The 27,112-nt window shown below is 39.9% G+C and overlaps 1 protein-coding gene across 1 annotated transcript; it reads right to left on the bottom strand.

Moving 5' to 3' along the window:
- Positions 1-531: 531 nt before the first annotated feature.
- b4galt1l (DP-Gal:betaGlcNAc beta 1,4- galactosyltransferase, polypeptide 1, like) lies at positions 532-23,836 on the bottom strand. Its single transcript, XM_080900420.1, has 6 exons — positions 23,016-23,836; positions 16,167-16,402; positions 9,477-9,664; positions 7,715-7,837; positions 5,774-5,878; positions 532-1,852 (listed from the first exon to the last, which is right to left on the bottom strand). Exons 1-6 carry the CDS (start codon positions 23,317-23,319, stop codon positions 1,723-1,725), a joined length of 1,086 nt encoding a protein of 361 aa, XP_080756546.1. The 5' UTR covers positions 23,320-23,836; the 3' UTR covers positions 532-1,722.
- Positions 23,837-27,112: the final 3,276 nt, after the last annotated feature.

A 27,112-nucleotide genomic window follows, 5' to 3' on the forward strand; every position in this document is an offset into this window, starting at 1 on the left:
TCCTGAAACTTGAAAAATTTGAAGATTTGCAAAAGTTATTTTATTTCAGTAATTTAACTTAAAAAGTCAAACTAATATATGATATAGACTCATTACATATGAAGAAAGATATTTCAAGCCTTTATTTTTTTTATAATGTTGATGATTATGGCTTACAGCTTACGAAAACCCCAATGTCAGACAACCTCCTGCAGAATCAGGCACTGGCAGGGGTAGCCATCTGCAGCAACAAGTTGGGGGGTGAAGACAGGAAGACAGGACTATAGTGTCTTTCTTTTTCAGGCAAAACAGATTCAAACGTTAAATAAGCTTTCCGAGTCAGAAAGAGCAGTTGGGCGGGGCTTCTGTGAATAACATTTAACTAAAAAACCTGTTTTTCAGTAGCAAAAGCTTTTATAATCTTCTAAGAAGCATCAAAGCATATTAATGGTGCAGGGAAACCAAATAATTCTTTATTTACTTAATTTTTTTTTAAATTGTGAAATGCTGTTTGCATTACAGGAAAGGAATCCAAATAGAGGAAACAATGAAAAGCCCAACACATCATCTTTAATGTCCACATACAGAAACATATTATAGCCAAAATCACTGCAGCAGGACAGAAATCTGATTTCAGGTATTTATTAATTTAACTGGTTTTATGAATCTGAATTTAGTGCTTTTAAAAGGATCATTACCTTTTCTTTTTTTCTAGCCTGCTGTGTTCCCATTCACGTTTCATCTCTGTGGGTCAGGCTGACCTCCACCCTGGAAATGATTATCTACAGCACAGCATGACCCACAGAGACAACACCACAAACACCGAGTGAAACAAGACACAAAGAAGAACATACACATGGCATATTAAAAGGGGAAAAAAACAAAACAAAAAGAACCCACACATTCATACACTGGCTTCTCCACCAGTCCCACCACTAAGGCACATTTACAGGTGATTTGTTCACAGAGTGAGGAGGAGACTGGTCTGCAGACACAAATGAACATGCAGGACAGATAACACACACTGAATCAATATGTGTCATCAATAATCAAACGAACTTGTCCAGCAGTCAGTTGACCTCATCCACAGGATCAGTAAAGTCTTTGGTACCAATAAGGACACTTAGAGATACAATCAATCAATCAAAATGAAGTACAGCTAATCAGTCAACAGAGAAACCAACCATCACCGATAATCTATCATTTTTCTTTTTTTTCCTGTTTTGTTGGAATCAAAACGAGCAGATAATCAATCAGTGCTGATTAATTAGTAATAGAATCTATTGAGGAACAGACTCTTGTTTCATTTTGGATTAAACTTTGGCTGTAAAAAGAAAAGAAACATTGATCACTGATTGAAAACCTGATTTTTAAAAAAGGTAAAACAGACACACTCAATAACCCCTAATCCTCCAGCAGTAAAGCCCAGACCACATGACCCTGAGGGCCGCTCTGATTGTCTGATTTTCAAAACAAAAGTCTTGTTTAGGAAATATCCCAGCAGCAGCGTCTGACGCACAGATGGTGGGAGCTGATTGGTTCCAGCTGACCAATCAGAAATGAGTCCTTAAGGCCCCGAAAAAACTCCACAAACCATGAGTCTGTTTGTGCAAAAACCCAAAAAACAAAAAAAAGAAAAATCATGGAAACAGTCCAGTAGTTCTGGAGCAGAACCAGAACTTAAAGCTTCAAGTGTCAGAGGCACGGTGTGAATTTCAGCCTGGTCCCAGTGCCACAGATCCTTCATGGCTTTCCCACATCCACGGTGATCATAGTGAAAAGGTCAAGCTTCTGGATGCTCACCACCTGGTAATTCAGAGAGTTTATGCCGTCTTTGTACATGGTCTCTCGAGTGTGAGCAATCCGGTTAAACCTGGAACCAAAAACAGCATCCAGACCCTTCAGAACCAACAGCCTCACTCTTAAAACCACATTTAGCCATCATTTTAATTAGCAGTATAAATATTGATGAGTAATGGTACTTGTTAGACAATTGTGGATCATTATGGTTGTCAGTGTGCAAGATGATTAGGTCTTTAGCATGAATGCTCACCTCTGTTTTCTACACAGACATACATTCACTTTTCACTGATCACATCACATGCTCACACACACACACATCACACGTTCACTGTTGCGGACACACACGACATATGTTCTGCAGGAGGGGGCCAGAGTTGGAGGCCTCTGAGGTTGGGTGCAGAACTCACAGCTCTAAGATTCCAACTGGGCTCCCCATGCGCAAGTTAAAACCGATCGATCTCTGTTCGTCTTGCTTTGTTCACGGGAATAAGTCTCTGAGTCAGCGAGGTCTATAAGTGTAGACCTAACAGTACTGATAACAATAATAACACATTTTTTGTGGGCGCCTTACTAAAACCCAAGGTCAGTGTTCAAAGCATAGAAGACAAAGAGTAAAAAGGATTTAAAAAAACAAAAAAACAAAACACCATTAGACAATAATTGGAGTCGATGTTTAAAGAGAGTGAGCCAGTTTGAAGATGCATTTTTAGTTTTGAATTGAATAAGGGAAAAGAGCCTGTGTTTCTAATATCAGGTGGAAGTGAATTTCCGAGCTGGGGAACAGAGCAGCTCAAAGCTCTGTTCCCAAAAGTGGTGAGATGGGTGCGGGGAACAATAAGGTGAGTATCAGAAGAAGACATAAGGGAGCGGAAGGGACTAGCAACACAAGCAGGGAGGAGCCAGGTTATGGAGAGATTTGAAAGTGAAAAGCAATATTTTAAAAGTGATTCTAGACACTACAGGCAGCCAGTGAGGTGGCTGAAACACAGAGGTGATGTGCTCTCTGAGGGTGTGGGCGAGTTACGATCAAGGCTGCAGAATTCTGGAGTTCATCAAGGGACTTGTTAGGGAGACCAAAGAGAAGAGAATTACAATAATTCATCCAAAAAGTGACAAAGCCATGGACAAGGATGACAGCAGCATTGAGGGTAGGGCTGCCACAAACGATTATTTTGATAGTCGACTAGTCACCGATTATTTTTGCCATGAGTCGACTAATCAGATCATGCATCCATTGGACGTAAAACGTACAGCTTACTGCACCAGCATGGATCTGCTCTTATATAACTATCATTAGCTTACAGCTTTGAGTGTTTAAGGTATGTGCTAACTAAAAATAAAGACAAGATGATAGTTTATTCAATTTTAATGAAATTAGCAGATTGTCTTGGTGGAGTTTAATAAACGCAGCCGTCTGCTCCTTGCTATCTAAAATATAACAGGACACCGGAGAATATTCTCGAGCATCTCACACTTCTGATAATCAGTTGTCTGCTTGATGTTTATTCAGCTGTGTAAAAACTATAACTTTAATCTCAGCCAAACCGATTTACTCAGGAACAAATAAAATACTAAAAAAAACCAAACAATAACATTTTAAGTTATCTAAGTGACTCATATATCATGTTTAACCTGAGTAGCGAAAGACGGCGGTGGGTCTGAAAACGATTTACCAAGAGTTCGATGTTTTCACGAGCTCTAGTGAGCCTTGAACCCCGGCTAGCTATCGAGCTAGTGGGTAACAGACGTCTCCGAAAACGTCGGAGCGCTTTTGAAAATATGTGGTTAGGGGTGGGTTTTTATAATAGATTCATTGATTAAAATCGATTCTGGCTTGGATAACGTAAAATCGATTCATTAAAATCCTGAATCGATTTTTTTAATATAAATTTATTTTGCCCAAAATGCCAGAATCTCTGGTGACATCTCACAAAATTTCAAGAACCACCAAACAGTTAAGACAGTAAATGAGAGCAGGAACACGGATTCTGCACATAGACTTAAACACACAGCGCGACCCGCGGATCAGAATCAGATGTTGCCTTTCTCACAGTCGGGGCTGAAAGCCGACAGCTCGCTGATTCTGATCTGTCGGCGGCTCCGCGCTTTGTGTTCACGCCCTTAATGAGCCGATTCTAAAGCTGTTAGTTTGATCTCTCTCCAAACAATATTGACCGAACCAGCAGCAAAAGAAGATCCAAACGCTTCACATAAACATCGTCATGAATTCACTCTGACTTTTACTGTTTTGCTTCCACCGCGATGCACAGCTCTCTCTCTCTCTGTACTTCAAGAACAGTTTCCCTTTCTTCATTATTCGCTTGCTTGTTACGCAAAGTCTACTGTTGTTTACAGGCTGTCAGCCGCTGTTTTTTCCCTTTTATATTCTTCCGAAAAGAAAACCTAATTTCTGCTGTTCAATACTGAACAAATTTAAACTTTTTAAAATTATTCAAAATGCAAAACGCTTAACCGTGTCTCTAATAAAACCGCTGTAACGTCAGAGGTAATGTTCATATGTTGATTAATGGTTTTCTTTCGTTTTTGATGTACTGCAGAATATTTTTATAAAATCCCAGGCCAGGAAAATCACCTTCATGTTTTTCTGTGTTTTATCTTCAGCTACTTTGACACAAAGGCCTCTGCTGTGATGCTCACACCTGTGATAAAGTCTTGCGTGTGTCAGCTTCCTTTTTATTGATACAAAAATATGTAAATGTACTGATCTGAATTATAATATTTCTGACTGTCAAAATTTCCCAGATTTAAATCGAATCAAATCGAATCGATTCGGGACCTTGTGAATCGGAATTGAATCGATTCTAGAAATCAGTGACGATACCCAGCCCTATATGTGGTGTCTTGATAAACTGAGCAGATATTTGAAGTTTACACAGCTACATTCTCGCCTGAAAATATGTTAAATGTTTATTTTGTGACCCAGAAAGAATAATTAAAATATCAAATATCAAAACTAACTAGCTGCCGCCATTGTTGGAAACTGAGCAGGGCCGCGCTATGAATTCTGGGATAGGTTTGGCCACGAAGTATACACCCGACCCATCCTTCAAATCTGGGGAAATTAAGGGCGCATTTGTCAGCCGCATTTGTCGGGAGTCTTCGAATTTGGACAGTCTTCGTCGTGTCACTGTAACGTAATCGGCCTACAAATGCGGTCACAGGAGGATGCAGTTCCTGAATTTGGACACAGCTACGATACCGGACGCTGCTTCTTCTTCTTTGGGTTTTAACGGCAGCTGGCATCCTTGTACATGCAGTGCTGCCATCTTCTGTTTCAGTCCGTTATTACACTCTTAAATCCTACTACTTATTCCTGTGTCTTTTGGGATCTTACAAAGCTTCAAACGATGCGCCGACTATTAAATTAGTCATCAACGATTTTGATAGTCGACGTAATCGTGACTAGTCGACTAATCGTGGCAGCAGCATGGAGGATGATGATGGGATAGAGATGACTGATGTTGCTTAAGTGGAAGATTAATAAAGTACTGTCGAGGATGACACCCAGACTCTTAACCTGAGTGGAGAGAAGGATGGAGTTGTCATCAATATTAATGGAAAACCTGTAGGATTTAGTTGAAGTGGAATCTGTGCTGACAGGTGGAGCTTCTATTTTATTACCACTGAGTTTGAGAAAATCAGAGAACTTTGGTTAATCTTCTTAAAGCAATCAAAGAGAGATGGGTGGAAGGGAGAAACTGGGTTTGGAAGAAATACACTGCAGCGGATCATCGGCATAGCAGTGAAAGTCAATGTTATATTTCCAAAGTATGCAACAGTGAGGAATAACATTGGAAATGAAATTAATGAAATTAAATCTCATGTGACAAGTTTTATATGAAGTGAAAACAGTTCAGGAGTGGGTGTACTCCAGCGTGACTCCCTGTCATCATGCAGAATAAACGACAGTGTGTGTTGTGTGTGTCTGGTATAACAAGCAGAGTTGTGTGAAGATGATTTGGGTCTGCACCTCTGTGGGTTTGGATCATTCATCTTGTCTCTGTTGTGTCGGATCATGCGGCACTTCCCGATTTCACCGGTGGCTCTGGAGATGGACATTCCTTTAGATGCCACCCTGAAAACACAACAGTTTTTTTAAAAGAATATATTTAAACTGTCTTTCTTTGATTTATATTTTTTAAATATAATAAAGATGGTAATAATTAATTTGTAGCATTGAATTATTTTTTGGTAATTAAAAAAAAAATGTTATTATTGTCCAGGCATGCATTTTTTTTTTCTTCATAATTTTATAATATATTTTATAATATAATCTTTTCCAAGTGTTTGTAAATGTTACATATTTCCTTTTTGCCCCATATAAAAATGTTCTTTTCAAACGTGGGTAATTTTCATGCACATATTTATTCATTTTTATGATGATTCATTAGCTGATGAGTGGATAACAACACATATTTGCTGTCAATTCAAATCAAATAAAAGCCTCAGACACATAAAAACTGACACTGGAGCTGTGGTTGACCTGTAGACTGTGGATCATGTGACATGTGTATAAAGACGGTATGTGATGTAGGGCGGCTCGATTATGGCAAAAATGATAATCACGATTATTTTCACTGAAATTGAGATCTCGATTATTTGACGATATTTATTTAACCCTAACGACCTACCATAGAACCAAGTCCACCAGAGCTTATATTATTTTTTTACATGTTGTAGTGCCATTTGTGGGAGCATTTCAAGTTGCTATACAACTGTTATAGCCCATATTTTAATAATATGTATGCATTAAGTCCATAGTAACTACATTAATTGCAAAAAAGTGCAATAAACTACAAAAAAAATTGAAAATCGTTTTTGTTTTGTTTTTTTACATATATTTCTACTTGGAGAAATTTAAGAGGCTTATCCCTCAAAACTTTAAATACAAAAAAGTTGGAAAAAATAGTTTACAACAACAGGAAATTTATTTTGAGTGTCTTCATAGTTTTATTTTGGAGATACAGCAATTTTTATATACTGCAGGAAAAACAAAAACAATCCTATGATGCAAATTTGCAAAGAAAACAGCACGTGCATCAAAATAAACTATTTCCAGCAGTGCAATTCGAGTTCTAAGCATCCCAGCAACTATTCAGAAAAGTCAAACATGACCAGTATAGGCTTTTAAGGCCTACAAGTTAAAAAAAACAACTACATTTTCCGCGAAAATGACGTCACTTCCGGTTTCGGGCAGGAAATGGCGGACATGCGATAGTTAGCGGTGACGTCTGTTTCAATGTGGGAAGTGTTACGAACAGCTGATCGGATCGGCAAAGCGTGTTTCTGGAATATTATGTTTTTGTTCCTGCAAGCGCTTTTTATGCAATTTTTGCAAAGCTTTATGTGGAAGGAAACCGTGACCGAGGACAAGCTGATGGCATAAGATGTAAGTTTCATATGCAAAACAAATTATTGCGCTAGCTTACACAGTTCAGGTTCTACAGGGATTTAAAAATAGTTACACAAAACGGAGCGTGCAGCTCTGACCGGCTTTAAAGGGTTAACAATAACAATGTATTGAATAATGACTTTAAAAAATAATATAAAATAGTGTGCAACACCACTGAAGTTTTTTTTTTTTTTTAAACTCTCTTTTCAACCAACGGCAGTCACTCTCCAAATAACTTCTGCTTAGCTTTCCGAGCTTCCCTCGGGTCCTCTTAATCAGCGGTCTCCAACCTTTTTTGCGCCACGGACTGTTTATGCCCGACAATATTTTCACGGACCGGCCTTTAAGGTGTCGCGGATAAATGAGGGAGGGGCTAATAATCGGCTCAGTCATTTTTAATGATTGTTGAAAGCCCAGATCGTAATCGTGATTAAAATTCGATTAATTGAGCAGCCCTAATGTGATGCGTTTGTAATGACACGAGCGAGTCCGCTGCAGCATGTAAAGCAGAAAATGTACCTGTTGTAGATGTCATCGTCCTCTCCTCCCCAGCCCCAATAGTTGTTGGGAAAGCCGTTGATCTTCAAGTATTGCTCTTTACTCAACGAGGAGACGCCTCCAAAATACTGATTGTACGGTAACCTGCAGAGGACAAACAGGTCATTAAAGCTGACCGACATGATCGATCTTGGATATTAAAGGCAGAGGAGCTAAAATGGCTCATTTCAGACAAAGCATGAACTGAGGGACTGCACCAAGGCCTAATATAAGGTAAATTATTATTATTCTAAACTGTGAATCGTGCAAAGTGACTCTAATAAAGTCAAGAAGAAAAACAAAGCTGGACATGATAAGGCCTCACTCAGCTGCAGCCTGCAGAGCATAGAGGAAGCAGCTTTCACTTGTTCTCATAACCAGTTACCATCCTGTATTTGTACAAAGCAGTTTTGTGTAAACACTTCGTGTCGTGATCTGAGTGACAGTGGACATTTTTTCCTTCCATGCTCAGCCTGTTTTTCACAGAACAACAGCAGGAGGTGAAATGACACACATCAGCTTCTTTGGGCTTCCTGACAGGAAATGCTGCTGCTCAGGGACAGCGGTGACAGGAAACAGGAAGGGAGGTTTTCTTTCAGTACCCACCTCTTTCTCAGTGGTTTCAAAGTCTGTCTGTTCTCTTCACTAGAACTACACACTGTCTGCACGATTAACCCGGCCCACAATACAGATTCAGTGCTGAGCACATCCAGACCTGAGTACTGACACGTCAGCTCTGCGGGATGATCCGATGCCAAAAATGGCACTTTCGTTTCACATCTCACAGCGAGACCAAAGACAAGGATTTTTAGAAAGGAAAAAAAAAAAGACCCTCATTTCTCAGCTAGGAATGCTTCAAGGAGGCTTTTTTTTTAAATTTATCTCCAGCAGCAAGTCTCTTTTACTCCAAAACTGTGACTAATGAGTTCAATCACTTTTGTGTTATATAATTATCCCAGCCTCAAACACAGCATTACAGTCAGCAGCTGCACAGCCTCTCCTGTGTTGCAATGCAGTCAGACAGGCTGGAGGATCCAGCAAGAAAAAGGAAGAGGATGTTTTTCCTCAAAAACTTCTAAATGCATGCAAGCAGGGGTCATTTTTTACAGTTCCAGGGTATTGTTATGAACTAATCATGAGATAATTCTGCCTGACCTTGTGTTCGACCTTGGGTTACATAGCTGAGATAAACACGACTCCTTTAAAAGTCTCCTCCCAAAACATGTATCTGACAGGTATACGGCACATACTGTGCCTCTCTCAGCTGACCTCAACAGAACAGAGTTTGACACCATCAGCTCAAAGCATGACAAAGAGATCCTCAATAACAGGGTCAGGTTACAAGAAATTGATAAACCATTACTGTCTGTCTGTAAGTACACGTGTAAAATGGAGGAACTTCTGTTCTAAATCTACGAGGTTCTGACTGGACTTTGACTGTAAGAAGTACATATGAATTTCTGTGAATGTAGACAGCAAATGATTTCCAATCACAGTTTTTATCACTAATAGCAGACTAACTCCGTCCCATCTCGATGCACTAAAGTTGCTTTGAAGACAACAGTAGACTGCAAGTTATTGCAGACCTGGTCCCCGACTTTGAAGTAATCACTTCAAATCAACGAGATCCCAAGTTCATTGGAGATGGTCACAATAAATCTGCTTGTCTTGCACCTCCATTCAGTTTTCCGTAGCGTAACTGTCGTTTAAGTTTCTCATCCCTTTATTTCCTGTGGCGTCTCACCTGAAGCCGAACTTGTCCATGGACACAGACAGGTGCCGAGGCTGGCTGAAGCACTTGTAGGTGTTGCGGTCGTCCATGGGGATGAGGTCGACATCGCTGAAGACGAAGCAGTTGTAATCGTACTCCTTCAAGGCCTCCGCGTAGCCAATGTTCAGCAGCTTGGCTCTGTTGAAGGTCTCGTCGCCATCCTGACACACACACACAGGTAATCACGGGGTTAAAAGTGCAGCACTGGTTAAAGAACAGAGTGTGAAGTTAGTCACAAAAAACACTTTCAAACTTGACCTGTATCGTAGAGTATATAATATAGATCAAATGTAATGAATCCATCACCAGGCAAACAATGATGTTTTTTTGTCTCCTTGTACAGCAGCTTCCTGATCGACCGGTTTGAAGAATGTTAGACAACTTGAACTGTACAAATATGCAGAAACTGATATGCGTAAAAGCCTCCCTCGAGGTAATACAAGATAAAGCTCAGTATGACCTTAAAACATTGCAGGATTTTGAGACAACACAAACAGTTTAATGAAATTTTACTGGGTTTAAAAATGTTTATGTCTGCGCTGACGTACGACTATCGTGTCATAAGATTACAGGGGCTACTTTCAATGCAGCCTAATCTGCATCACCCATTTAGTGGTGACAGACTTTGAGTCTCCTGCTACACTCTTAATCACTTTATGCAAGTTTGCAGCATTTTTCTTGCATTTAGTGTACTTTCGGCTTCATATGAAAAAAAATGACTTCCTTCAAAGAGAGAGTGAAGTCAGAAGAGCCGTTTAAGGACAATAAGACAGCACGAAGCTGCTCCAAATAGAGGTTATTACAGTGCACAGAAACTTTAAACAGATGGACGAAAACTAGAAAAAAAATATAGTTAATCCCAGCATGATGGATCATTCAAGCTATTAGACTGAGTCTTCTGGATTCCTCGGTGACTTGTTACCAGCCACCCAAATCTTCATACTGCCTCGAGGTGATAAATAAAAAACATTTAAGTCACACATCTGCACTACCCCATAAAGTAAATAAAGTTGGTCTGACAGCTTCAAGTCACATTGATCAAATAAAATCCTGTGTGTCTACACTCTTCACTCTTCAAAGGCACAATGCCCAACAAAACATCCTAATAGATAGGATTTCTATTGCACACTAGGGGAGTTTAAGGAAAGTTGACCTTTGACCTGGATGTCTACACTACATGGCCACCTGGCGGAATGACAACAATACAGGGAGTGCAGAATTATTAGGCAAGTTGTATTTTTGAGGAATAATTTTATTATTGAACAACAACCATGTTCTCAATGAACCCAAAAAACTCATTAATATCAAAGCTGAATGTTTTTGGAAGTAGTTTTTAGTTTGTTTTTAGTTTGAGCTATTTTAGGGGGATATCTGTGTGTGCAGGTGACTATTACTGTGCATAATTATTAGGCAACTTAACACAAAACAAATATATACCCATTTCAATTATTTATTTTTACCAGTGAAACCAATATAACATCTCCACATTCACAAATCTACATTTCTGACATTCAAAAACAAATCAGCGACCAATATAGCCACCTTTCTTTGCAAGGACACTCAAAAGCCTGCCATCCATGGATTCTGTCAGTGTTTTGATCTGTTCACCATCAACATTGCGTGCAGCAGCAATCACAGCCTCCCAGACACTGTTCAGAGAGGTGTACTGTTTTCCCTCCTTGTAAATCTCACATTTGATGATGGACCACAGGTTCTCAATGGGGTTCAGATCAGGTGAACAAGGAGGCCATGTCATTAGTTTTTCATCTTTTATACCCTTTCTTGCCAGCCACGCTGTGGAGTACTTGGACGCGTGTGATGGAGCATTGTCCTGCATGAAAATCATGTTTTTCTTGAAGGATGCAGACTTCTTCCTGTACCACTGCTTGAAGATGGTGTCTTCCAGAAACTGGCAGTAGGACTGGGAGTTGAGCTCGACTCCATCCTCACCCCGAAAAGGCCCCACAAGCTCATCTTTGATGTTACCAGCCCGAACCAGTACTCCACCTCCACCTTGCTGCCGTCTGAGTCGGACTGGAGCTCTCTGCCCTTTACCAATCCAGCCACGGGCCCATCCATCTGGCCCATCAAGACTCACTCTCATTTCATCAGTCCATAAAACCTTAGAAAAACCAGTCTTGAGATATTCCTTGGCCCAGTCTTGACGTTTCAGCCTGTGTGTCTTGTTCAGTGGTGGTCGTCTTTCAGCCTTTCTTACCTTGGCCATGTCTCTGAGTATTGCACACCTTGTGCTTTTGGGCACTCCAGTGATGTTGCAGCTCTGAAATATGGCCAAACTGGTGGCAAGTGGCATCTTGGCAGCTGCACGCTTGACTTTTCTCAGTTCATGGGCAGTTATTTTGCGCCTTGGTTTTTCCACACGCTTCTTGCGACCCTGTTGACTATTTTGAATGAAACGCTTGATTGTTCGATGATCACGCTTCAGAAGCTTTGCAATTTTGAGACTGCTGCATCCCTCTGCAAGATATCTCACTATTTTTGACTTTTCTGAGCCTGTCAAGTCCTTCTTTTGACCCATTTTGCCAAAGGAAAGGACGTTGCCTAATAATTATGCACACCTGATATAGGGTGTTGATGTCATTAGACCACACCCCTTCTCATTACAGAGTTGCACATCACCTAATATGCTTAATTGGTAGTAGGCTTTCGAGCCTATACAGCTTGGAGTAAGACAACATGCATGAAGAGGATGATGTGGACAAAATACTCATTTGCCTAATAATTCTGCACTCCCTGTACCTCTGCCTTTTTTGGGGGGGGTAAAAAGTATCTCATTGAAGTGTAACATAAGTGTCTCAGGTGACTGCGGGTTTCCCCAACATTATAAACCGTATATTTGCATAATAACTGAAACAAGCTCACTGAATGAACAATGGGCTGTGAGGAAGACCTCACCATCTCTAAATCGAGGACAGAACCTAAGGGTACATCTTTCACCATCTTACAATGCTGTTACTGCAGCCATTCTCCAACTGTTTGTGAATGGTACTCATGACCATTGTTCACAAACAGACCAGCAGTGAATCCAACACTCCTTCACTGATCCTGGTCCAGTTGTCCTTCATGATGAATAAAGGAGCTGTGAGCAGCCACGTGGGATGGATGAGAGAAACTTCAGAACTTCATGCCTGCTGCTGCTGTGCTAATAATAACTCGGGTTTCTATGGGAGCAGTAAACAGACCTCAGGTGATTACGCAACAAACGTGAGCACTGAGCAGGTGTGAAGGGAGCCTAAAGATGAAGGTTGATGTACATCTACATAAACGTAAATCTTCAGATTTTCCATCCAAAAGTACAGAAGCCAATTAATGGGTAGTTTCTAAAGTCTAAACCTGACCAAGGTGTATGGAGGGCCTAAACATAACTGAGTTCTTGTTAGTGACTAATCTTAACAAAGTAGTTTTTAATGCTCTAACCAAACAAGCGTTCTTTTTAAAAGACTAAACTAAACATATTTATTTTTAGGGCAAAATCAACCCAACAAAGGAGTTGTGTTTCAGCTGACAAGCACGCAAAGCTAGAGATCCTTCAGGTGACTTCATGAGGCATGAAGGCAAGTTGAGATCTGCAGCTGCTGCAGATATCTGCATCACAGCAGCTCTGTAGCATGCTTTAACAAGTGTAATCATGCAAAAAAATAAGAAGTGCGCCCGAAGGGAACTGATAAAATTCCTGTTGCCAGAATGAAAAGATCCACAAAGAGGTTAGTAAAGCTTCACAGGAAACAAATACAGTAGAAACAAGTTGGAGCAGATAGAAAACAAGAGAAGAAGGAAGCCTGTATTACCAGTGCGACCCCCTCAGTCAACACCAAACGGGGGTTGAGCCTCAGCGTCTCCAGGGCCACAACCATTGATCAGAAAGGCCTGACATGCAAAGGGAGGGGAGGTTGGAGGGGTGAGGAGGGGCAGCAAGATAAGCACAGTGAGGAGGAAGAGGAGGAGGAAGGACACACACACAAGAAAGAGAAAAACAACAACTGTGAGTCACACAGAGAAACAAAGCAGAAGAAGAAAGTTCAGAAATCAGTCAGGTGATTGACTATGACGTTCAGTCTTCAGTCACTGGGGTCCATGCAGTTACAACAACACACACACACACTACATACAACAGCTGCGTGTGCCAGATGATGTTTGTAAACAGTCACTATCACCACATATATTTACTGAGTGTTAAATATTTATGATTCAAACCCTTCAATTTAAAATGATTATATTACAAAACTATTGTTTGTCATCTTCCATTCAATTGTGTGAAATTTTCATCAGCGACAGCCTCCTGCTGGCCTACGTGCAGACCGATGTTATATTAGCATTTATCTTAAATTAAGTTTTGTGTATGTTTACGTTAGCATATACCTATAGAGAAGGTAAATCAGCAGATATTTGAATGGAGGCTGGGAAACATTTGGATTAGGTTTGGATACATGCAGAGTGACTGCAGGTAAATTAGAAGATATTTGAATAGAGTTCCGTGGTATAGAAAGGCAAAACACTGAGGTCTTTGTTGACTGGAAAAGCAGGTGCTAGTTTACTCGTGTTTACTCGTCTCTGTTATTTAAGTTTTCTGCAAATGAACTCCCACGTATTTAGCGAATATTCATTCGTTAGGTCACCTGGGTTCACCTGGGTAGGTGTAAACTGACCCTGATTCTGTCTGCAGGTGGGGCACCAGCTCATTTACATGTAAATAACACCCGAGCTTGCTTATCTGTCCTCAGAGGCCTGGTGGCTGGCTTTCATCAAACCAAGCAGCAAAGATCCTCAGACCAAGCACGCAGACTGTAACTATACGCAAAGTTCTTATTCTCACACAGACAGCAGAAAGCAGCGCCCAGAGGAACAACATTTGGGAGCAATAACAAATTTCTAACAAGTTTTTAATTGATGGCCTCTACTGCATATCACAAGCTCTCCGGATGCTGTGTAAACACATTTTAACATTTCAACTATGCAAAGATCCAGAAACACTGGTGACTTCTGAGCCCCAAAACTAAAAACTGTCCTTTTATTCAAGTAATCAAAAAATAATCAACACAGATGAGAGTTATTAATTTTGAATTTTTATTTCAATTCAGTTTTGTTTCCCTTTGTAGGATTTATCAGGAACAGGATCTAAGAAGCTGAGAAAAGACATTACTATCCAAACACAACACTTGATGTCACACAGACACATTCGTTTGTTTAGTTAAACGCATCATCATCACCTACATCTTGGAGTAGCAGAATCTGTCAGCTTATCAAACTGTACAACAATAGTTTATTTTGATAATAATTTGCCTGAGTGGGTTTTGTTGGGCTTAAAATAGATTTAAGCGTATTTACTTCAGTCCTGCTAAGAGAGATGTTAAATAACTCCTCTGGTAATCTATAAGTGGTGGGAGTAACTGCAATACAATGAATCTTCCTAGTAACCAGAGTCCAATCTAAACCTAAAATTGTTTGAGATGGGTGACTGATCCGACTCGAATTTCAGCTCCAAAGCCACTAACGCTGTTAGTGTTGCTCCAGTTTGTGTTGTGCTGATAAGCCTTCTGCACAACACAAAACACAGTGAACACACCCTCTCTGTGTACTTAAGCAAAAGCCACCAGTCTTTCAGTCACACAGTTTCCAGAATCCTCAAAAGTATGTGACACTGCGGCCTGCAAACATCAATAGCACTAGTGATCACACTCCCAGTTTCCAAGAATTCACAGTAAATTCTGCTGATTGAAGAAGCTTCGCGTAAGAAAGAAGTTTAGAGTTCTTACTGTGAGATACTCTGTGAACCACCTGTGGATTTTTATGTTAAACAATCATGATGTGATTGAAGAGTAGACAGAGAAGTTCAAAGGTATTTCATTAATTGTTCCAGGATTGAAGCCTTTTTTTAACCACTGTTCTCCACCCTAAGAGGAACTTTAAGAGCTTTACATCTGATAGCCACTGCTCCTTTTTAGTTATAAGATGGGGTCCAGTTCAAAAAGAGGCAAAAAAATAAATAAATAAAGATTATCATCTTATTTTTAAACCCCATGGCTTGCTTTCATTACTTATTTTTCTTGTTAATCTAATACTCAACAGTAATTTTAAAGGTAGTTACTGCATTAATAAAAAGTTTGATTTTGTACAGAGGACTTATTATAAATGGTTTATTCCTGTTAGCTACATGAATAGCTTAACTGACTGGTATTTCTGGTCAGAAGTAGCAAGATCAACCCCCTGCACACACCCCCATCAGTCACATTTGATAAACTTGTTTTTATCACTGACAGCTGCACACTGCAAAACAAACTCCTGCCATCGCACAGTAAGGGGGAGTGATAGTGAGGAGGAAGCACCCAGACACAACAGTGTATTTAATGTCTCCAAACTGATTATTTCATGTAAGCAACAAGCTGAAGCTTGAATTCCAGGAATGTATCTGGCGTTGTGAGGCTAAAGAGCCATTCATGCCAACACTGGCGTCACACAGCCAGGAGACCTGATGTATTATTTTACTATTTGTGAAACCAAACTCTGGATAAACATGCTCTCTCTCATTTCATTTTTACGCAAAGAGGCCAACAGTCCACCCTGTCAAGTAAACAGTGGAACTTATACACACAGGATTTTAATTGTCCCTTTGTTCTCATGTATGAACACACATCGCAAGTGTACCTGGTTGATGACGTAGATCCCGTAGTCGAGCTGCTGCCTTTGCAGGATCGGGTGCAGATAGTACAGCCAGTACTTAAGGTGCTCTTCTCGGTTGCGGAACGGGATGATGATGGCCACTTTCTGCAGCGCCTCGCAGTCTTTGGGTTTGAAGCGTCCGCCCGGCTGCACGTTGGGGTTCTCCTTTTTTATCAGCTCCAGGTTTACAGGAATGTTAAACTCCACTCGCAGGGGACCCACTGAGGACACAAACACCAACATCAGAGAGTCTGACTACAGAGTAAAGGATCAGCACAACCTTTTCAGGTGGCCACAGCAGAGAGCTTCACCCACAGGCAAAAAACTGAGACAAAGTATTATTTAAAAAAAAAAAAAAGAGTAGAAAAACAAAAAGTTAAATAATATATAAATATACAACAACTAGGCCTCATTCACTAACATCCACATGGAAAAATACAGTAGGATAAGCTAATGAATAAAAATTATTCCAAATATTCTGGGAGACAGGCAGGTACCCTGAGAGTGCTGGACAGGGCCATAGAAGGCCCTTAGCCCATATGGCATTAGCCATAGAATACCAGAACTGGCAGGTCCACCACTGGCGTCCTGCTCGTCACAGATGAGAGCAGCTTCACCGTGAACACATGTGACAGCCGTGAAAGCATATGGAGAAGCCGTGGAGAACAATATGTTCCCTGTAACATTGTTTAGCACGTATGTATTAGTATGTAGGGTCAGTGATAGTCTGAGAGGCATATCTATGGAGTGACGCACAGACCTCCACGGGCTCAGCAACAGCACCCTGACTGCCATTAGATATCAGGATGAAATCCTGGGACCTGTTGTCAGGCGATACACTGGTGCCGTGGGCCCTGGGTTCCCGCTGGTGCACAACAATGCCCGGCCTCATGTGGCGAGAGTATGAAGGCAGTTCCTGAAGGATGAAGGATTTGATACTACTGACTGGCCTCCACACTTGCCTTACCTAAATCCGATAGATTGCGCTCAAATCTTATGTTTGGCTTATGCCAAGTTGCAACTCAGACTGTCCAGGAGCTCAGTGATACCCAGGACACCATCTCATCTCATCAGGAGCATGGCCCAACACTGTCAGGCATGCATACAAGCAGGTGGGGGGGGAGGCATACAAACTACTGAGAACCGCTTTTGAGTTGCTACAATGAAATTTGGGCAAACTGGACTAGCCAGTCACACCTTGATTTTCAGGGTTCATCCCTCTGTGAGTGATAAATTTCATTCCCATCAAACGATGCGGAGTCCTTTCATGCCAAACATATCACCAAGATAACCAGCACCGCCTCCCATTAAACTCTGATGTGTTATAAGCATTATATCTGAATGAATGAAAAGAGCGGCCCCTGAGAGACGAAGTAAAATGTATCTGAGGAAAACTGCTGTGAAGAGTCTGGTCACATAATCGTCAGGACAGGTTAAATGTGTTTGTGTACGCCTGCAGCGTGTTCTTCCAGTCTGTTCTGGTTTATTCTGACTGAAATGATGTGAGCACAAACAGCAGGACAGAAAACTGTTTTTGTCCTGCAGAACATTTTCCAACCTTCTGCAGTTCTCAGTGTGTAATCAGAGAAATATGCTGCTGCAGAAAGCGTCCAAAAGTCCAAACAGCTCATTAACACACAAAGATTTGCGCTCTTCATCCAGAGAGCAGTTAGACGCTGATCTCAGGTCAACAACTTTTATACAGCCTGTATATTCACGTCATTTTCCTGAACACGGAAACATGTCTGCCCGCGCGTTACGGACATCTCTGTAACAGTGACATCATGCTAGACCAGTGCCAAGAAAACTACAGCTAGAACAGAGTCCTACTCATGTCAGATAAAATGTTCTGCTCCTCTGCAAGTCCAGAGTACAATTTCTCACCGTGTGATGACGTGTCAACAGAAACCAAACAGGACTCCCTAACAGAGGAAGCAGGAGCACAGCTGGAACCATTTTACCACATCCTTCACTGTTAGCCTTCCACTCGTGGTTTCAGCACAGTTTCACATGTTAATATGTTCATCTTTAAGCCACTTCAAGCTGCTTTCAGTTGGTCATCCATCTGGATAAAGATTTAAGGTCAGCTATTAAAAGATGTACGCCTGTGTGAGATTTGATTTGTTAAATAGAGCAGCGTGCAATCATATTTCAGGAGTTTTGAGATATCCTAATGGAGTTTTGTTTGTTTTTTATAAAGGGGGAGTTAATCTTGAGCTGAGTATTTACAGTCATATACAAAAGTTTGGGCAATGGCTCAATTTTCTCCCTATGATACAGTGAACAACAATCATAAGCATGTCATAAGTTTCAAAGACTTTATTGCTAAATAATTCACTTTTACAGTGTAGAGTCCGTATTTACAGTTGTGAGTCTCCTTCATAACGTTTTCAATCCTCCGTAGCATGCTGGACTTACCAACACTCCTAGCTAATCACAGTTTGTGCTTTTAAAAGGACTGCTCGTAGGTCTTCAGTTGAATTAAAAGTTGAGAAGTTTCCTGCCAATGGATACAAACTGCTGGATAATGTCACTTTGCTCCTGGATCATTCAAGCTGGTCTTTGAGGAGATTTAAGGGCAGTCTTTAAAAAGCAGACTTGCACAGATCATTTTACTGGAGCTAGAAGAATTTGGACTGTTTTTAAGTGCTTGTTTGATTCTGAAACCCGAAGGAGCGCTTGGACCCAGAAAGAGCGAATGGCAAATCATATCCACTTAACAAGCGGATTTCAATGGTCTTTCTTTACTGTGAAAATTCAAACCTATTTGATAGTGAGGGTTCACTTCAGCCAGTTTGCCATCTATGAGATTGGAGCAAACACAAGTCACTTGACCTAAATAACCCCACAGCTGACCAATCGACTGATCCTACATACCCATTACTGACCTCTGGCTGTCAGACCGTAGATTACATGGAGCCATCTTGTGGCTCCACGTAATCTGCCCAATACTTGAGTAAATATTAGTTAGGATAATAGGAGCTTTTGGTCTTACAGAAACAAATAAGTGTTGTAGAGTGAAACCTCTTTATATGACACAATGTCTGACAGAGTTCACAGAGTCAAACCATTGATCATTTTCACTGCTCATTAATAACCAAGGAGAGCAAACTTAATCCGGCTCAAACAGAAAGAAAATGGACAGTGTGCAATGAATATTAATTGCACACTGCAAAAAATAAATGAATAAATAAATATATAAATGTCTATAGTAGATTGTAAAAAACAATCTTTTTTGTGTAGCATGAACATCCATATATTGGGTAGATAAAGCTATAAAGCTTATGAAAATACAGTTAAAAATGTATGTTTTCTGTCACATTTTCTAAAGCTGTCTGTACGAGGTCACAATTTTAAAAATCCACACTTTCACAAGTTCTCTGTGTAGTTAAAAGTCAAGATGGGTTCAGACTAGTTCGCACTCAGAAACCAAAGAGTGCGATGAAGCTGAATGTCTGTGGGCTGACAGAGCTGATCTGAGAGGTCTGAGGGGGTCCGAGAGGTCACAGCTGAGGAAACGGTGAGATCATCAGACTAATAACAAACATCCTGATCAAAGTTACACAAACTGATCAAACTGAAAGTCCAGACAAACACGCAGAGAGGACGTTTATGAAAGAGAACACAGAACTCGTACTAAAAGTGTACCTGCACTACAAAATATTTTATAACACTGTCTGCACCTGTGATTTGGAACAGACTTGTTTTAAAACCACAGTCCACCTCATAATGGACACAACTCATTCAACCAAAAATGCAAAGCACCTCATGAATGTGGATTCTCTCCTTTTAGTTGCAGCACTCTAGCTAAAACCTGCAGTAGGCTGGCGAACTGGTTCATGGGTGCTGCTATGCCAAAGTCACAGAGGTTGCAGAAAAAGACGAGGACTCCAAGCTGCAGTCCAACACGGAGGAGATTGAGTGTGTCTATGGGAGGAGAGACGCACTCGAGAGCCAGCTGGTCTGAATGTTTCCACTAAAGGGGCTCTGTAAGCGTTTTTTTATCTTATAAATTCCAACCTTGACATGAGGTGTGTGTGTGTTTGCATGTGTGTGTTTATAAAGGAAGCCTCAGGACTGGAAACCTCAGGTCAGATGTGAACAGACAGCATCTGGTTTCCTCTACTCTACCTCCTCAGAGACTCGTAAGCCTGCAAACTGCTGCTGCTTCTGTCGGCTGTTTCTCACAAACAAAGCATGGAGGACAAGCAGCTTTAGCAGAAACCCGAGCTCCAGCAGAAACTCAGAGGAGGAGCATGTACAGAGGCTCTGATTGGCTTGCATTATCTCACATCTGGAGAACATCCCAGCACCTCTGACTGCATCCCCACACCAGGAGGAGACATGAGGAGAGAGGAAACACCTTATTAGAGATCTTTAGATCACAGCTGGATGACACTGAGATTTAATGTGAGCCAAAACTACGAAGTTTAAAAGTAACCGAACACCTGGCTGCAGCTGTACGTTGTATCTCCTGAATGCTGTTTGGACTCCAATCAGATGAACTCAAGAACACACAAAACTCCCCCATAAATCAAGCCTATTCTGGTGTTTAAACTAGAGCCATCTGCAACCCCACAGATTCATGAAACCTAACGTGGAGGCAGCTCCTCGTGTTCTTCCACCTCATCTATTTAAAAAGTAACGACACACACAACAATTACTCTCATTTTGGTTATTTCAATCTTACTGCGCGGTCATGTGATATCGAAAAAAAGTTGTTTCCAGCTGGCTAAAAAATAAATGATGGGAAAATGGTAATAAAGTTGAAACTTTTCGTTGTTTTGGGATTTAGTTTGTAATTTGTAACCGTTCACAGACAAAGATGAGTTGGAAGAGGTATTAACTGGCAGTAATCCTCTTCGGCCAAAATCAGCACAATACTATCATAGGAATGATTTCTCAGCTTGGGAGATTCCGGCTCTCCGAGGAGCACATGAATGCAAAGGTGCATGCACTCTTATTATTAAAGCAAATTAATCACATTTTTGAGGTTTAAGACTGTGAGGAGTGATTAAAATTTTAATATTTTCTGTCTAATTGGTTTACTAAAAAAAAAAAAAAAAAAAAAAAACATTAAAGCTTTCCCACTGCTAGATTTAGCATGTGTCCATGAAATTCATACACATATGCAATTTGACAAGATTAGTCATTTGAATTCTCCTTTATGGAAGGAAAGGAGATAATGCTGTCCCATAATTCATAGTGATGCAGACATGAGAAGCCTTAATAAGGAGGAAGAATGGAGTTACACTGGATCTTTTTTTTGTAATGACTTTTTCATGGTAACAAACTGTTAGCATGAAGGCAGAGCACAAGTTCTTATCAGTTGTACTTCAGAGCTATCTTTGACCTCACGACAGAAGGAGGCAGGAGGTATTTTTGGACCGAGATGTCATTTAAGCTATTTCCAGGTACACTTCAAAACATATCATGTACCACAAAACATATTTGGTTAATCTAGTCCAGGGATCTCAAAGTTATTTTGCATCATGGATCAGTGAAAGTATATAACAAAATGTGTAAAATTACAGAAAATATAACTGCTGACGGTTCATTGTCCAGACTGTCCTGTAAATATAACATATGAAGTTTTTGTTCATTCACAAAAGACTTCCTTGAACTCGCTGGGGGGGGGGGGGGGGGGAGGAGAGAGAGAGTAATTTCTATACCAGAAGGCAGAAGGTGACCTTTTTTTCTTTGTGTATCTATTACTATTGCAGGGAGGGGTCTTTTATCAATATAAAAAGCTGTAAAACCTATGAAAAATACCTGATCAAGTCTAAAGATCTCAGCTAAATTGCAAAGCCTTGTCTGTTCACCTATCCTGATACTGGAGCAGATCCTGAAGCTTGAGCTTCATATTTAGATCATACTTTTAAAACCTGTAAGTTTCATTTCTGCCAGCATCACTGAAAGTAGGTGCTCTCTAATGCCATAAAGTGGGAACAGAAAGTGATTTGTAACTCGATTGTGCAACAGGCAAAAAGAGTACAGGAATGTGGCTTTAAGGCAGCCACATTTCTGAATTAAACTCTTCAAGTGCCGTTTTCATTTATTTAATATCATAGAGGTATGGACTGTTTGTTGGACAAGATGAGCACGTGAAGGTGTCTCTTTGAGTAACTGTTCTCGCGCCTCTTCTCCACAGCAGAGTGATGTGCCATACGTAAATAATAACAACCAGTATGAACTAAGTTTAGTAGATAAAGCTACCCTAACTGTAGTTTTTGTCAGGAAAGGAAGACACGATGTCCAGTGTGCTGCTTTTTTCTGCCACGACTCATGCTGTCACAGCATCGTCAACCTGAAAAGGATAAGCGCAAGAGAATGGATGGATGGATCTTAAACAATGTCTTACCCCTGCAATAAGGCAGCATTTCCAACCTCGGGCAGTTATTTAAAAAAATCCAGCTCCACAAACCGTTTTTAAAACAACAATTCAAACACTCAAGTGACCTCATTTGTTCTTGGTGATGAAACTTAAAGGAGCAGTACAGTATCTTGCTACAGAAATACAGTGAGGTGTCGGGAGGGAACAAGTACACTATTTAAGCCCCAAATGCTTGGTTTTAATTGTTAGTAATCTGCATTTATGCCGTTAAAAAGTAAACGATCGTGAGTCGTGAAAAGCATATTTATTGTTTTTGGTAGTTGAAGCTAAAGTCTGTTTGAATAGGTTATTAAGTCACAGAAACCAATACTGTCACAATTATACTGCCCTGTTTCCTATTAAAATGTGAGGACCGAAACTAGTCAATCTCCGAGGTTTGTGCTGTTTTAAACCTTTAAACAGACTGTGGACCTCAGAACCAGGGTTCTGGCTAGTCTTACCCAGCAGGGGGGACGTCTCGGGGCATTTCTCCAGCTTCTTCACCGGCTGCTCCAAGACTTCCCCCTCTTCGGAGACTTTATCCCCGTCTTTCGCAGGCTCGAGTCCGGAGGTCACCACCGGGTTGTTATTCTGGATCTTAGGGATGTTATTACTGGACTGCTGATTCTGAACGAAGGCGAGGCGGAAATCGTAGGAGCGGACATAGAAGACCACAGTGACGGCGATGTGGAGAAAACAGAGCAGCACCACCAGCTTACAAATCCGGTGGAGGACGCCGAAGTTGACGGAGGACTCTCCGGGCATCCTGGCTCGCACAGTCCCGGAGGTGTTTCGTTAAAACCCGGCCGATGAAGCGGAAATAACGTCTGTTTCCCCTGGTCGCTTAATGTTATCTGCTTTCAGACTCCATTTTCCTGCAAGTTGTCGGGAAAGTTTCCAAGTTTCCTGTGATATCCGGTTAAAATAAGAGCGAAATGTCGCGGGAATAAAGCGAATAACCGAGACGTCAAAAACAAAAACGAGCTCCGTCACGTTCAGGTGGATGGTAAATTAATTAGTTTGCCCCTCAGTTCCGGTTTAAAATGAACTCACAGCTACGCGGCTCGGAAACTATGCGTCTCCGTTAAACGGCTCTTTTAAAGTTGGCTAACAAACGTTAACAAATCCCGCAGAAAAGTTCTGAAAAGTGCTCGAGAGAAACATCCGCACGTCAGTCAGTACCGGAGCCGGGAGCAGCAAACGTCAGTTCGGAGGGTGAGCTGCGAAGTTCCGGAGAGAGTGGATAAACTTTCGCGTGCCGCAGAGGACACTAACCTGTCAGTGTGACGAAACTATTGTGAACACCTCCGGTTTCAGACTTTCACAATAAAACACAAAACCACCCGGAGTGCCGTTTCTCTAAATGCTTACTAATAAATTATATGTTATAAATTAATCCCACTGATCTGTCAGTCAGTCAGTGAATTAATCAATCAAGAAGTCTTTTTCTATATAAAACATGGATGTATCCATTGATAAGTTTTTTTTTCTTTTATTGACAAACACTCTTTTTAATATAACACCCCCCCCCCCCCCCACTCCACCCCAAGGGAGGGAGTAGGTAGTGTCGGTTTGTTCGCATCCACAGCTTTAAAGACATATTAGGCCTTGCATTTGACCTTTACCTTCACTCTCACTGCCCAAGGCCAAAGTTAATTGAAATAAAAATTCAAGAAACCATATTGAGTGTTCACATATGAAAGGGCAACACACTTTTGTACCTGTGCAATACAGTACCCTAAAATGCCACAATGAGGCACATAGTGATTAATATAACATTTCAACCAGTTCTGCTCCAATCATATAGATAAACATAATAAAAGAAACACCTCACCATTTAATCTGTCACTGTTAATCAGCTATGTACCACATGCCTTCAAGTACTTTCATGATCATTTTTAAAGGCCACTGTCTTAGCTAATTATAGGCCAATCTCCAAGCTTCCTTTTATCTGAAGATGGTTTATTTGAAGAGATCCAGTCAGGTTTCAGAGCTCATCACAGTACAAAAAACAGCTTTAGTGAAGGTTCCAAAAGATCTTCTTATCCTAACAGTGGAGAGGCAGACCCAGGCCAAACTGTAGAGGTCAGAAGAATTGTCAGATGATTAATGAGACAACATCGAATGTAAGAACTACTAGAACTCAAATCAGAAATTATTGTTAAACATAAAAAATATACAACTGTCAAAATTATCAGAGCACCAAATCATTTAGGATGTATCAGATTATTGAATGAAATTACTCACATAATCAGTTACTTAGAGGTCTGGGGAAACACATACAAAAGTAACACACAAACAATAACTATAATACAGAAAAGGGCCATTAGATTAATAAATAATGTAGGGTACAGGGACCATACAAATGCACTCTTTGTCAAAATGCAAGCTATTAAATTCCAAGACTTGGTGAAGCTTAAAACAGCGCAAATAATGTATAAAGTCAGAAATAAATTGCTTCCCAAAGAAATCTGTAAATTGTTCATAGAAAGAGAAGGTGGGTATAACTTAAGAGGGAAATGGAATTTAAAAATACAAAGTGCTAGAACAACTTTAAGAACTATGTCAATCTCAATTGCAGGAGTTAAATTATGGAACAGTCTAACAGAAGAAATAAAAGACAGTCAAAACATAAAACAGTTTAAAGTAAAATATAAAAACCTAATTTTAAATAAGTATAAGAATGAAGAAAACGGGGTTAACCCAGGACGGTAATGTTGCTGGTAATGGTGTTGCGGTTCTTTTTTGGTTGTTTTTTTGTTTTTTTGTTTTGTTTTGGTTTGTTGTTTTTCCATAACTTGTGTATCTGCAAATATACACATTCTGTATTTTTCATATGAAAGAAACTATACTGTGGTGGGGCTTGCTAATTTCTTGTTTTTGATTTATGTATGTTATGTTTTGTTTTACTTCATATGTTTATATGTTTCATATGTTGTTTGTTTAATTTAAGACAAAAAAAAATTAAATGAATGAGAGGTAAAACTTGAGGGGGTAGGGACAAATAAGTAAATACTTCAGCCTACTCCTTTTCAAACAAATAATGGAATGATATTTTGTAATGATTGTGAAGGCACATGTTTGAAATGTTTGAAATAAAAATGAACTGAACTGAACTGAACTGAACTTTTTTCCTATGCTAATATGCTAGGGTGACGATAACACCTGAGAATAAAATTAGCTAAACTCTTCTTAGCTCCTAGCCAGACCTTTATTTTGAAGGCAAACGCAACGATTTTCCTGGAGGAAGTTCACGGTAGTGAATTTGAAGAAGAGACTTGGCTTCCGGTTATACAAAGCAGTGACGTCTTCTTACCGCCTACAGACTTCACAAATCTTTTATTTGCGTTATGAATCATTGATCTTCCCTGAGTCAAGCTAGTTATTCTTAAGGATTAAAGGCTGTAAAGAAATTAAACGAAGAAGACGAAAAAATAAATAAATAAATAAATAAATACATAAAATGAAATGAAATGAAATAAATCATACTAAAATAAAATAAAATTACTTAAATCAAATGAATTACACAAAGTAAAATAAGAGATAAAAATAAAGTACATTAAGACAAAATAAAACAATGAGAAGAAACAATTTAATAAACAACCAATAAACAGGTAAACAACAACAAACAATGCTTCAGTTAAACAAACAACAGAGTTGTCGTTACTTAAGTGACAATCAGTTACGTACCTTTAAAACAATGACTACATTAATTTAATATTAATGCATTTAGACGATTAAGCAAACAAAACTAAAATAAAATAAAGTGAAATTAATTAATTGAACATTGAAAAATTGGCACAAAATAAAAACTACAAGCCAAGTAAATTATCTGAAAATAAATCATATAAACTACACAAAAGAACTTAAAAAGTATAATAAATTGTTGACATGAAGTTTATTATTACAGTCTGAACGGGCTGTGGTAATTTACGAATGTTTACTGCGCCTCCATGTGGTCAAAATGTTGAAATACAACAACAAAGTTTTCTTAATTACACCAATCTCAGTAATATGCGTTTGGGCAATAGCACATATAAATGAATGATATTGGTGGTGTCTGGCCGTGTCAAGAACTTTGTTTTAAATTCAGTCTTCGCTTTAATCCAAAAATCTATAAAAAGTTGATAAAACAGTCCCACTCTCTCAAACTTTAGCGAAGATCTGCAGCACTCAGAGATTTCAAAGATCCTGATCTGCGCCACAATGAAAATATTACATTTAATGCTAAAAAAATTATACTAATCAGGTTAAAAGACACTATATCTTTATAAGATATTTTTATCTCTATCAGATCAGATAACCAAAATTTGGAGACAACATTTTAAACCATTTTAAATGAAATTTATCCAGTTAATGATTTTATTACACTAAGATTTAAAGAACAGGTAAATCACTGTATTTTTGTAACAGTGAGTCAGAAAAATTCAGTGTAAAACAATACAGTCCTTTTGGATTGGTTGCAGGCCAGAATAGAAAAGCAGAAATTTGCTCAACAATCCATCCATCCATCTTCATCCGCTTTATCCGGGGCTGGGTCGCGGGGACAGCAGCCTAA

Source organism: Rhamphochromis sp. 'chilingali' (genome assembly GCF_963969265.1).
Source record: "Rhamphochromis sp. 'chilingali' genome assembly, chromosome: 13".
NCBI classification, from domain to species: domain Eukaryota; kingdom Metazoa; phylum Chordata; class Actinopteri; order Cichliformes; family Cichlidae; genus Rhamphochromis; species Rhamphochromis sp. 'chilingali'.

Bases quoted from the DNA above. Each gene is read 5' to 3' on its own strand.
- b4galt1l (XM_080900420.1), bottom strand. From the start codon at position 23,319: ATGCCCGGAGAGTCCTCCGTCAACTTCGGCGTCCTCCACCGGATTTGT. The intron at 16,403-23,015 runs GTAAGACTAGCC...TTGTGTCCTCAG, and splicing joins CGAGACGTCCCCCCTGCTGG to TGGGTCCCCTGCGAGTGGAG. The intron at 5,879-7,714 runs GTACATTTTCTG...TTGTGTTTTCAG, and splicing joins GACGATGACATCTACAACAG to GGTGGCATCTAAAGGAATGT.